The sequence below is a fragment of the Solea senegalensis genome, linkage group LG14 (genome assembly GCF_019176455.1).
Source record: "Solea senegalensis isolate Sse05_10M linkage group LG14, IFAPA_SoseM_1, whole genome shotgun sequence".
NCBI classification, from domain to species: domain Eukaryota; kingdom Metazoa; phylum Chordata; class Actinopteri; order Pleuronectiformes; family Soleidae; genus Solea; species Solea senegalensis.
In genome coordinates, this window is record NC_058034.1 from 7563467 (window position 1) to 7577544 (window position 14078).

Genomic DNA, 14078 nt, shown 5'->3' on the forward strand with positions numbered 1-14078 from the left:
TCCTGAACAGAAAAAAATAGATTTAGTGGTTGATTATTATGCTAGATTAATTTCTGACTCCTCAAATTTGGTTAAAAAAAAAGAATGAATTCAGTTTGTATTCACCTTTTTCAAAGATTATTAAAATATTTATGTTTTCTCATTTTTATGACAGGTGGTCAAATTTGTTAAGCACTGTATATTGGTATATATACATGTGAAATGCACACGTGTCTGACACTGGAAGGTGCATTTTGATTAGTCAAATGTCAAAATGAATGAATAATAACTGAATAATGATACGACACGCTAAGTCCACAGAGTTTAGTGTATGTAATTACCACCAAAATAAATTATTTCTCTGGTGGAGAGAAATAACCATTGCACACTTGATTGGTTTTGAAAGTTTATTTTTTTTTTCATGTTTCTTCAAAAAGCAAGAAAATATACTCCTTTCTTCAAGAAATAATAAATATACAATATTTCTTTATGAACAAAATGGACAATTTACAACAGTGGTGACCGCGTGTACCACCCTCTACACAGTATTCTTTGACTTTTTTTGCGTTATAAAAATGGTTTGTTCTCATTAGTAATGTCAGTCTTATTTTTCTATAGAGTATTACATTTTATTAGGTTGACAATTCCACCACACAATCTCCTCAGCATCACAGGTCTTCATTGTGCTACGTGTTTGTAATTCTATGGTAATACTTTCATGAGGTTTGAAGACTCCACCCATGGCTGAGAGCTTATTCCACACACTTTGAGACTTGGCCTTTCCGGCAGGTTGGAGCCCTCGCTGTGGTGAAGGCCAAACAGCAGCAGGACTGTCCCAAATTAGGAACGTCATGTTCTGACTAAAACCTCTTGTATGTGTTGATGGTCATTCCTGTTGTTTATCAGGTACATTCCACTGCTGTTGTACGGACGACATAGCGTCTGAGTGTTTGTCTGTGAGATAACGCTGTGTCTTGTGGTCAGGAGGTAAACAGCACGTTTGATAAGATCCAGGCTAAAAGACAAGATAGTGTGAGGGTGCTGTGGACTGAGGTTGCCTGAGCTGAGCTGGGACGAGGTGACACGGAGGACGATGGAGCTGCTTGTCGCTCTGTGACGTAGCTCTCCACCAGTCTGTGCTGCTCCTGATGGGTGAGTGGAGGCTCCACTGTCACATAGCCATTGATTATCCTCACATTTGGTGGTGCCGTCGTACTGGAGAAAAGACAACACAAGAGATCATGGTTCCGCTTAAAATTTGCATTAAAAAAAGTTAATAAATTAAAGCTGCATGCATCGTTGACCAGACCCTGACACATGTACATGTGGCTAGCACATCTGCTAACTCTGAAAACTGGACGAGTAAGGAAGATGTGATTTCCTCCTCATATGCCTTTGTTTTGGGTTGCCATAGCTACTGTGGTAGGGAATTTCATCTGCCTTTGATGTGTGAGGGGCAGATTGTGTCTGTCTACGTTCAATTTCACTGGGGAAAAAAAATTAAAGCTGTAAGTGCATAACTTTTAAATATAAACAAATCTCTCTTACACATAAACCATTGTCAAACGAGTTCATGCAATGCTGATTAAGCTTTGTTTCTTAGTACAGCAGTATTTACTGTGCTACTCAGCAACATACTTCCCATGCTGTGCACACATGAATTGTTTTATGTCAAGACAGATGGAGGCAACTGCAACATTGCTCGAGTAAAGCAAGACAGCTGCAAGCGAGTATGACTGAAAACAAATAAAAGCCCACTAAAAATGTCTGAATTAATTCTCCTTGAAAACCTGATTGTTAGAGTTTTTGTGTAATTTATATTCCCAAAAATTAAATTGTTCGGGAGAGGAGCAAGAGGAAGGTGGAAAATAATATTATATTATGTATTAATGTCTTCAATAACATTAATCTTGCTCAACCTTATTGAAAAAGGAGAAAAAACACACACACACACACACACACACAAGCAGGAAATCGAATAAAGTTATCTTGATTTTCTCACCCATCCCCAATGCGAACCCACAGGTCACTGAAGAGACGGGGTCGCCCGTGGCCACGGTGAGCTTTGCGAGGCCGCTTGTGTCGCCCAAATTCCTCCAGTTGGCTCAGGCTGTCAGGGAGCAGCATGTGAGGAAGCTCCTCACCACCCAGTCCAAGAATGTCCTCTGGGTCCTCCAGATCCACCTCTGATGGACTGGTCTGCCAGCCGGTGGGAGACACAGTGGCAGAGTCAGTGCTCTCTTCACTGGACCCTGCTGCAGGTTCTTCAGCTGGTTTACTCCTGAAGTAACAGGACAGAGAGAATAAGTATCATTTTTTCTTAATTAAAAACCCACTTTCTGAATCCCACTTTCTTACAATAAATGCTATTTTTTCCCTGGTCCCTGAACACACTACTCCATTTACATTTTAGACCATTTTCAATTAAGTCAAATGTAGTATATGAGCACCACACAGGATTCCTTCCTATATAAACACTGTACTGTATGACCAAAATACTCAAGAGGCCATGTTTGAGGAAGCTGTTAGTCTTGTGACTGGACAAGTGCGTCAAAAACTGACATCTGTCCAAAGCAGACCACCCAGAATCACCAACTCCTCCAAAGTGTTTGCCATGCTCCTCTTTCTTCCACCCATTACTCATACTTTCTCTGCTCTTGTTCTTTTTCTGTCAGCATAGCTTTGTGTTTCAAGGTGGAACATCAAAAAAAGAGCCTAAAATTATACACATCATGAGCACTGAGACAAGCAGTGGGAAGTAAAAAAGAAAATGAAAAATCCGATTATAAACATTATATGTTATGATGGATTGGTTTAGTCGTGATTTTCGCTGCTTACTTTTAATTTGCTTGATCATAAATCTGATGCTCTGCACTTTTACTACAGGCTTCAGAGACACCCATTCAGGTCTGATGTTTGGTTAGGGTGATGATAGCTCCAGGCCTGTGGTCAAGCTACTGTGGAGCCAAACCCAGCAGTAGTCTGCTCTGTCAGTCAGTCATATAATCACTCTCGGAGAACCGTCTGCCAGTCGAGTCGAAAACCCTCCAGGTCTGAGGCTAAGAAGCTTTCATAAACACCTCTCACGCAGCCATCTTGTGGTGTTTTCCTTTGCCTGTCCCATCACCTGTCGTATCAGCAAGTGTCAGCATGCATGCACACGTATAAGTGTGTGGTCGTATGAGTGTGCAGCAAACACGAGCGTTTTGTGACCACAGTAAGTCAGTCCACTTGTCAAGCTTCTAAACCAGAGCCACTGGCTAAAGCCCACAACTGTGCACGCAGAGCAGAGGGAAACGGGGAGGCTACGTTTACAGCCGCTGTAATTGGCAGTGAGACGTTTGTAAAAGCCCCGGCTGGATGGTGGTACGGGGATGTTTTTACTGTTACAAAGAGATTCCCCCCTTGTTGTGCCTTGTTTTTCCATTTCCACACTGATTCAAATGGCTCTTATAACTATTTTATGGACCCATGGATCAGCCTGAGAGGGGAGCGGCTCTGTGCCAAAGATAGGAACACACACGCGCACACACACACACACACACACACACAGTGTAATATAAAGCAAGTTTGTTGAAGAAATTCAGCAGGAGAGAAGCCAAGCCTCTGTGTGAGGTGTGTGAGTTTGCATGCGCGTGCAGCCCTGCAGCCCTGTTCCTTGGCATTGTGCACCATTCCTCTCACCCTGCAAACACACATGTATGTGTGTATATTATGCGTTTGTGTTGACTGTGGTAACAGTGGCTGCTGAGAACAGACAGAACCTCCACTGGCAGCTTGCCGTTGGCCGGCAGATGCGAGAGCAAGGGAGGAAGGTGAGGGAGTTGATGAGCTATCAAAGCATTCCTGCATAGCTTAGCGTTGTTTGTTGCAGAGCAGAATTTGGACAGCATCTGTTACAGTCTATATTACCATATCATCAACAATCTGATGTTCGTCCATACAGCTATAATCACACTCCTCTCGTCTTTTTCCATTCATTATCTTGTCAGATCAGAAGATCCACGGTTTGGTTTCAGAGTAATGTGTGATTGCAACCTGGAGAAAACTGGAATCAACCAACCACTCCACATAACTCACACACACAGTATGTCATTTCTACCACTAGGGGTCTCTTATTGAAAACAACAGCAAAAGTGCTAGTTTAATTAAAAGTCTGTGAGCAGAGTGTGATCAAGGGAATTGTAGTCTCGCTTGATTTCCCTTTGCGGAAAGTGAGTAATCTTGATCCATTAGTAACAAATAACACACAATAAAATAAAACAATAAAAATAAACACACTGGCCAAGTGGTTCTGGACATTTCTTTCAGCACTATAACTTTTTGAAGGGTTTTGCAAATAAAAGGTTATAGCAGAGATTGTTGAGTGGATGGTAAAAGGTGACTAGAATGGATTTCCATGGATTTTTAGACATTTAAATGCAGAAATGTCACATACTGTATTCAATATAAGAGGTGGTCAGAAGTTAAAAGGGTAGCCATTGCAGGTTATTTTTACAGTTTTTCCCCACTAACACATTTTTTTATTTGTAAACACACTACTTTAATCAAGTGATACATCTGTTACGGTGCACTATTCTCTGCTTACTCACTCAGCGACTGGCTCTTGATGATCAGAGGGCATGTGGATGATCTCATAGCCTTCTTGCCTCAGGATGTCCAGCACACTGTGGTTCCCCAGGAAGTGGCCTGACAGTAGACAGAAAAAAAAGTTGTTGTTTTCTCTTTGAGTAGTAAGAATCTGATCGTGTTTATAGGAAAAATAAAACAGCTTCTTAATATTCCACAGCGGTTCAGTCTGAGATTGGAAGACATTTGTACAGACATTCATGGTCCTCAGATGATGTATCCCAAGAGACTTTGCTCTGTATCACCACCATGCTGTTGACATTACATATGGATCACAAATTGTATTATCTAAGCTAGACTCTAATACCTGGTGGTCACTTAAAGCAGAGGTAGACAGGATATATTTGGCCATAATGAATAATAATAGAGAGCTCTCTGAGAGAAAGCACTCAGAGACCACAAACCTCCACCAAGGCAGCTCAGTTCCCCAGTGAGTTTTAAGTTATACTGCTCACAGAGAAACAAGCACATGTGGCCAAAAAAACAGAGGACTTGTATTAATATTTTCGACATAATGCACATCAATTGACGTGAAAGAGAATTAGAATTATGCACCCTCTTTGAACTCTGTTTCCAGCCTTGGTGAAATCTGGCCCATGACATGGGAAACTGACCAATCACAGGACAGTTCACAGAGCGAGGGCGTTCCCATTAGCTGCTCTACTGTGCAGCTGTGCATACACATCCCATCAGTGGAAAGGTTGCTATTTCAGCATCAGTGAATGGTACAAGGTGTGTGTTTATATGATGCTGTTCCCATACTTAACACAACTACAGTTTTGCCATTGATCTATACAGTACATACATAGAGTAGAGGAGCCAGGGATCAAACCACAGACCTTCCGCGAAAACTGCCTATGCTGCAGAGCAACCTTAAAAAACGCATTAACAGAAAACAATAAGCACAATAATACAGCGTTTCAAAGATGGAGAGATTGCCTCAGGTCCATTTATAGACACCTTTACACTAACAACATGATAGTGCTATCTTTTATGTGCAGTCAATACATACTATATTTACTATATTCTCAGGAAGTGGCCTGATGTGGTAAAATTATGAGACTGTGGCTGTGATGTTAAAAGAAACAGCACTGTGGAGGATCAGCTAGATAACAGGGTCTATCCAAATGTAAGGTAGCTTATGTACTGGACCCACTTGTTGCTCTGTAATGACCCCATATTGTAGACACTCAACCTCCTGACTGCTCCCTACCGCTCTCTACAATTCCTTCACCATGTACATGATTCCTTGGAGCTCACATCAAAGACATGGACCCCAGCCCCACACTGATGAAAGCTGTTTTTTTCTACTTCTCCCACCATCCAATAATCCGTCACGTCACTCAACCCAGCAGCAAACTGTAATGTACCCTGAAATCACACCCTGCTCAACACATACAGGTTTGCACAGCTTTTCTTCTGCATTGAGACTGCATTTGGACAGCCTAACCAAAGCATTATCCCTAACATTAACCATAACCAGTTAATGCCTGACCTTAACCTCAACCTAACCACAATTCAGCTTAACTACTTCCTCAGAAATGACGTTCTGCCTCATTAGGAGCAGGTTTTGGTCTCCATGAGGACTGAGGTCAGCGTTTATGCCAGAGAATCATAAAGAGGTAACAAATAATTCAAACACGCTCACACCTCGACTCACTGGAGCTTATTACCAACATGTTGACAATATTCAAGCCTCTCGCTTGCTTTTTGCTGGGCCCCTCTGCTCCCACTCAGCTCCTCACCCCCTGCCAATTTCATCATGATAATGTTCCTGATCATTCCTGAAAGTCAGAGAAAAAGGCACGCGGCGTTACATTCTCTTGGCAGCAGAGTTCAAAGGCAGCGCTGGGGGAGAGGCTGCAGAGTGAGAGGAAGCTTGTCACACAACTGTGTCGGGGGAGAGAGTGAGGTCTTGACTGAGAAAAGTTGGGAATATGTACATGTGTGTTGTTGTGTTGACTAACGGGGATATCCTAAATCCTATCCTTAATTATCCAAAAATGAGTAATAAAGGAGACCAAAGAACAATTGCATGTCATCACCAAGTACGGCACACTAAAGAACTACTTCAGTTGCTAACACTCAAATGAATTAGTTAAATGAAGACAATTTAATTTAACATAAATATTAAATCAACTTGTAATTATAATTATATTGAATTAACTTATTAAATGAACTTAATTCCTTTGTGTGTTACCAAAAGAATTCACTTTTTGTCAACTGTTTTCTTTTTTTCAGTGACAGATGGAACATGCAGGAGAGATTAAAAAATAAAAATAAAAATAGAAAATTGTGCAACCATGGGATTAGCTCCAGAGTCAAAGAGTGAATCTAATACAATATAACTGAGGTGATCTCTTAACGTTTCATTTCGATTCATCATCAGTTTAAAATGAATATTTTTCTTCTAAAATGTTTTACATCAACAGGGTTGTCACTGAAACACATTTATGTATAATATAAACATATTGCTCTCCTCTGTCCTTCAACATTCTTCATTCTACTCTTCCATCCTTTCCTCGTTACGAGACCTCAGAGCTAAAGTGGGCTCACACAGTGGCTGCATGCTGACAGATTCAACCCCTCATATCTGTGACAGGCAGATATGTCAGGGGAGAGAAGAACACCTCTTGAGTGCTTAGTGAGTGTGAGGTTAAACTGAATGTTTCCTGGTGTTACGAATAGTTCGCTCAGTCAGCTGAGCTTGAGCAAAAACTCCAGTGATTGTCTCTATGATCCTGTAAACGTGCAGCCACAACTTACCACCTCCTTACTTATCGTGTTAGCCTCACAGGTCAGAAAAAGCTATGAATGTATGTCTTTTTCTGAGCTATTTAACATCTTGTATTGTAACAGGAACTGGGAAGAGTAAGATTTGAATTGGTGTTCGATTCAGGTTAAGGTGAGGGATATTGTTTTGTTTAGGCTGTCAAAATGAATGGAATAGCTGCACAAACGCGTGTGTTTGTTTGTGAGTAATCCAGAGAGTAAACGCTGCGGTGCTTCTGCAGCAAATGAAAGGTCCAACAAACCATTCAATTAAAAAAAATGCTGAATGTCGAGCACGTAGACACTGACCGGATCAACATGTGTCATCAAGAATAAAGCAAAATTAAACTTTAAAAAACAATGTCCAAACACCATAATACAGAAAAAGCCCCATGTCCTACTTTTCTCTTTCCACCCCCCCCTAAAATCGTAATTAAAAAATATGACCCAGGAATGCCAAAACTATTTGTTATTGTGAGTGTTAGTGTTATTGTGAAGATTTAAAACTCATTGTTCCTTTTGTAAAGTCCTCCGAGAGCCATATGATCACCATCTGTAAATTGTGTTGATATTTTACAGCTGTGACCTCTTTTCTTTTTTCCTTTTTTTGCCCATGATTAATGTTTTTATGATTACACTCAGGCACTCAGAGCTCTTGGTTTAGAGTTGAGGAAAGACTGTGGTCCTGGTTAAATACTAAAACACTGAAAAGTGATTTGAGGCACTTGACTGGATGTATTTACTTACATAATTAGTGTTAACCCTGATTTCGGCATCAAAGTCTTCCTGCAGCATGCCCACCATCATCCACCACTTCCTACTGTACATAAGCAATTTTGTTTTCATCAATATTTACACAACATGTGTGTAACTTCTAGGTGTAAGCGCTGATTACACAGTATGTTCTAAAGCATCCCACAGCATTTCTAAACATGCACAGCAATCATTTTAAGTGTAATTTCATGCCTTATTATACAGAGCTGAACTGGAGCACAGCTTTAATCTTCATCGTTAGGTTTTTCTTTTTTAATCACAATCATTCATCGACAAAGTGATCTGTAGCTGCATGCTAAGGCTAAGGCAGCTGCAAACTTACTTGTGGTCTTGTGGCTTTGTACTATTTCTTTTTGCCAAATAATCCATTATGCGCCTGTCAGTCCACTGTCATCACATTAATAAAGCTATGCATTAAAAAAAAAACCAAAAAAAAAAACCAGAGAAAACACTAAGAGGCTGTCCACTTTCCCACATTCTCATATCTCATAAGGTTTATAATATACAGTTAAAAAAAACAAACAAAAAATCCCCATCTGTATCACCAGAGTCTGATCATTTCTTCCTTGGGCCACAACAGTACACCCCCAGAATCAATTTATCCTTTGTGTTTTGACCACTGTGACCTTTTGCAGTGTACACTTGGTTACAGGGTGTTTCCCCTCTGGTGGTTAATGCAGTTAATGACCCATCCCTGATTTCCACTTACAGTAGCAACTCTATGTATTCCACATTGTCCTTTGTCTGTTTATGTTTACTGTGCATCTCATGTCTCCTGCGCCTTCCTCTTGTCTTTATAGACACAACCGTATCTCTTAAGCCTGCTTTGCCTGTCTGGTTTTCAGTGCATTTTGATTTCTCACTCTCTACATATATGAATATAGATATATATATATATATATCTATATATATATATAGATATATAGATATATATCTATATAGATATATATATCTATATCTATAGATATAGATATATATATACATATATATATACCCATCTATATGTTTCCCCTTGTCTTTTCTTTCCAGTAAAACTTGTTTGTGAATTGCTTTCACTGTCACAGCCTATTCATCCCATCTTTTCTGTCTCTATTCTCCTTACGTCCACCGCTCTTTTCTTCCCATTCTTTATCCTTCTGGGCAACTTTCAAAATGCAAAGAGAACCTGGCGGAGGAGGAGGAGATGAAGACAGAAAACACAGCAAGCAATTTGGTACAGCAGCACTGAATGAAAGAACTGGGAAAAAAAAGTGCACACAGGAAGAACATTCTGTTATTTTTCAGTTTTTTTGTACAAACAAATATGTTTGCAATTACACCTTGTAAACATTGGATCAACAGATACGCACAAGTTGTTTAAGAACATCCCACATGGCTCAGACCACCTCATATGAGAACACGAAAAAGGATGAGAGAACACGAGTAGGGAGGAGATCATAAAAAGCCAATTTAGTGGTAGATTAAGTGAATAAAAACAAGAAAGGAAGAAAAAAATACAGATTGAGCCTGAGTAAAGATTAATGCTGACAGGAGGTGGAGGGAGGAAATACAGAAATCCTACCCATGGGCAAGACGGATCACGCTGGAGTACACCCTGCACTGAGGGGAGTGCATGCTGGGTACTGTTGCTACATCATCGTCCAAACAAACACAAGCTGTTGCCTCCGAGCGAGTTGAACAACACATGAAAGTGAGATGTGACGATGAAGGAAAACAGGGGTGGCGGTACAGTGGTGAGGGAAACCCATTAAACAGAGAGGAACAATAAAAATACTTAATAGATGACGAGGGCGTGTTCCCCTTCTGAGCGTGCTGTTTAGAACATTTTCTGTGTGTACACAGACAGAGATGATCGAAGAATTTCCACTCATCAGCACGCGTGTTGTAAATGTGTGTGGGTGACAAATTAAAGGGAAAACTGGCATGACAGGTGGAGCACCGCCCCTTTGCATCATCAAGTCTCCGATCGCCGCTTGTCTAATGAACATAGTGTTTCCCCACCCCAAAATATTGTCTCATCTATTGTTTTGATGATGCAGAAGAGCAGTGGTTCATATGTTGATCGAGTTTGGCTTAAAAAGTTTGGCTTAAAAGAGGACAGCTATATATTAATGTATCCTTAAGCAACATCACATGAGAGGTAGCACATCAGCACGGCCACAGGTCAAGTGCTGCATATATCACTACTGACACACTGGGATGTTTGCTTGATAGAATCCTGCTCCTTCTCCTTCATAATTGAATTCAAATGTATTTAACAAGAAGGAGAAAGGAAAATAAAGGAAAAATGGCCAAACAGTGGCTGGTTGTTCATCTATGGCCCAGTTATGGACTGGCTAAAGTGGCCCCCGCGACCCTCATGTGGATAAAGTGGTAGAAGATGAATGAATGAATGAATGAATGAATGAATGAATTGCCAAAGCAGGAAGTGAAGGGGGAAGGGAGCTGATAAATCAGCCACACCTGAGAGCTAAAAAAGAAGGAAACAAACAAGGAAGTTTAAGGACGAATGAATGCTGTGAGAAGTGAGCGTTGGAAAATGAGCAAACATTCTGGAGTTTAGGAACTTTGATCAACTAATAAAAAAGCGTAAACTGACTTGAAAGACTGTTCTGTGTGGAAACAAGACTGGAGAAATAAGCTGATCCCTGGAGCAGGAAACCCTGAAGAGAGTTCTACTGTGACCTTGGATTCAGCGGCTGAGCTCTCAGTTGGATGACACTCAGATAGTGGATATGTCCAAATTTTTCCTGAAAATCCCTTGGCTTCTCCGGACTTCCAATCTCAAGCCTTGGTTGTATTTGTTATGTTGTCATCTTTTGAAACAAGCTAGCTGGGTAACTTACTTAAATGTCTAAAAATGGACAGGTTTTGACTTTTGACTGTCTGACGCCCAACATTCTTCCACGCCATGTTATTTCTAGATGAATGTCTGAACAGTGTGTAATTAATGATTATTATTATGAACACCTGTCAAGTGGAGTGATACTACAGTTAAAAGTCCCACTGCTGTTATCAGCAGTTATGGAATGCTTCTCGTCCAGTCAAATTACTTGTGAACTGTTGTATATTCATATCATGTACGCGTGTGCGTGTGCGTGTGTGTGCACTAATGCAAGATGCAGCTGCAGCTAAAATTTGCTGTCAACAGTTTTCGCCCAAATAAATCCAGGGCTGTCAGCTAGAAAATGAAGATAAATTGTGCTAAAAATTTCTGCGGATTTTGAGGTTAATCTGTCACCATTATCATAAATAGCATAAGCATGCATGACTGAAATGTGGGAGTTGGATTGAGATCTGTTGACTGCTAAGGTCACGGTCTATGATTTAGATCATTTTCATACTCATTAAGCAGTTAAATAACCAAGCATGTGTGTTTTCATTTCTTCATCAAGTCAGTTTTTTTTTCCACATTCTGCTAATGGGCCAGTATCAAATTTAATTGTATGTGTATTTACAATATATTGTCTGTTATAAAGTGTCTCTCTCCGACTTATTCTGTGTGGCATTATCGCTCTTTCCCTGAACAACCTATGAGTAATGCAGCAAAGATTTTAATAGGCCCAGCATCCCAACGCCTTGCTGTGCATTTCCATTTACAGTTCTACTGCGCTGGAATCGCTCTATAAATCACAATACAGCCTCCAGATTAACAGGGCAGAGCCGCAGAATCAACTACGCACAGTGCCTCAGAAACAGTTGAAGCAATGCCTTGAAAAAAAAAGAAAGACCATCACTTTCACTTGAACCCAAAAAGACAGGATGGTAAGTTCCACCACTCTGTCCGGATCTAGGTTTGGAGAAAGGGGAATAATGTGGAGTCTTCCCCCTCCACCCTTCCACAACTCTCACTTATTCCTCATCTCCATAATGACTTCACTTCCTATGCATGCGGTCCGATATCCACCTCTCTGAGGTGTTATTAATGACAGCTGTTGACGGGGCTGTTCCCATCCAGGTTCTGGTTGAAGTTCTGGTCAAATACAGAGATCAAGAGGACCTGAGGCCAACTGCTGCATGCGGTGGGCCTGACACTGGACTAAAGTCATTCCCCACATTTAAATATTTAGACTGAGGGAGTCTGTAAAGTTCTCCTGGTGGACAGAACCAAAGTGAAGAAGGAGGGCGAGGTGAGGGAAAATCATGGAAGCACTGAGACAGAAAGGGAAAGTAGTTTTGAAGGGGGGAATACAAAGGTGCAAAGAAACACAGACAGAAAGGGAGGTGAGCTAAACCTACAGCAATGTTTTTATTTCTCTTAGCTGCTTTGTGAGGATTATTATTATTTTCTCACACACACACACTCGTAATGGAAGAAGCTGTGACTTTATCTTTTTCATCTCATCCTTCCACCATTAAAGTTGCAATTGAGAAGAAAACACGGCAATGTTTTTTCTTGTGAGCAGGTGGAAAAGTCTCATGTGTGTGTGAATAATAAAAGATTACATATGTGTGTGAGCCTATAACTATGCTGAATCAAAGGGTGTTTCTTGGGTTCTGTTTGATTTAGGTTGAGGCTAAGTGGTTAAGCATTTAGTTGGGAAGTTTAAGGTTAGGGTAAGGGGACAATTAAGGGGACACGTTATGTTAACAAGTGTCCTCACAAAGATGGAAGAACAATTGTGTGTGTGTGTGTGTGTTGCTGGGGCACATGACAGACAGGCCTTCCAGGAGGCATGTAACTGTGAATGTAGCTTACCATATGAACTGTATGTGCATGTCTGTGTGCGAATGTGAGTTTATGTGATTTAGTGTGTGTGTGTGTGTGTGTGTGTGTGTGTGTGTGTGCACATGTGCGTGTGTGTCTGTGCCGGCAGAAACCATGTTTCACAGCCGTCATTTCTCAGGACCTAGAGGCCAGCTGGTTTTCATTCTTGCCATTTAATCAGTATTTTATTTACACCTGGGACAACAGGTGAATGCAATTAAATACCAAGCAGGGAAACCAGCAGTTGTACAGTATGGGCCCCAAGAAGTGGACCTTTGTATTCTAGTGTTCCCTGCTCTGCATACATTCTGCTGCATATGCACGTCTTTAGTTTCAGAGCTCAAATGATCAAAGTGAGCACAACTGAAGCATCCACGTGTTTATGAAATGTAACATTGAGCATTTTCTTGGCTCTAAATACAGTTTCGGATGTTCTTTTTTTTTTCTAATGACGTGCTTAATATTTGAACAAGTTAATGAACTGTACTGATTCAATTTAAGCAATGAACTCTAGCAGCTTTTAAGATTTAACCTAAGACAAATTGTGTGTAACAAAGTTGTATTCCTCAACATCTCAAAGACTTTGCATATGTATCACATTTGCTCCACTTTTGTGGTTACTGTATTTGATTATGTATGTGTATTAGTATTTTGAATCAGCTTTCCTCATATGGTAACATAATGCATTTATGAACAAATTATTTTGAGTATTCTCTGGTGCATGGTGGGTCTACTTAAATATATGTGTGCAGTGCTAGAATAGATGTTTTAACTCTCACTGAGAACCTATTAGACCAATATGCAGTGACATACATTACTCTTTAGCAAGCAATAGTGGTTTCTGGGCCAAACCCCACTCCTGTTAAAAATTAATTTCAATGTGTGCTAAGCCCAAACTGTCACTTGGAAAGAACTAACGATATCTTTCAATTCCTTCCTCCCAATCTGTCTTCTCTGCTGTGCAGAGCACAACACATGACGCACACATGGTAGCGCCATCATTTCATAAAATGCTCCGTCTGAAGGAGAAGACGCTGCTGTGAGACAGCGGCGAGGGACGGCTTCAGCTTGAAAAAAGGCGAGACAGCACCAGAAGAAGAGGACAAACTGAGGTGATAGATAGCAGCGTAAAACACACACACAGTGGCAAGCAAGACAGAGACAGGTGAGTTGAATTGAGAGCTATAGAGGTTGAAGACAGATGGACAGACAGAGG

The 14078-nt window shown here is 40.7% G+C and overlaps 1 protein-coding gene across 1 annotated transcript in view; it reads right to left on the reverse strand.

Moving 5' to 3' along the window:
- Window positions 1-372: 372 nt before the first annotated feature.
- Window positions 373-14078, reverse strand: part of trabd2b (TraB domain containing 2B) — a 59670-nt gene continuing 45964 nt past the window's right edge. The window contains exons 5-7 of the mRNA XM_044043462.1: window positions 4572-4668; window positions 1982-2260; window positions 373-1194 (exon numbers count right to left, since the gene is read on the reverse strand). Coding sequence (XP_043899397.1) covers window positions 960-1194; window positions 1982-2260; window positions 4572-4668 — 611 coding nt within the window. The 3' untranslated portion in view covers window positions 373-959. The remainder of the gene's footprint in view (window positions 1195-1981; window positions 2261-4571; window positions 4669-14078) is intronic.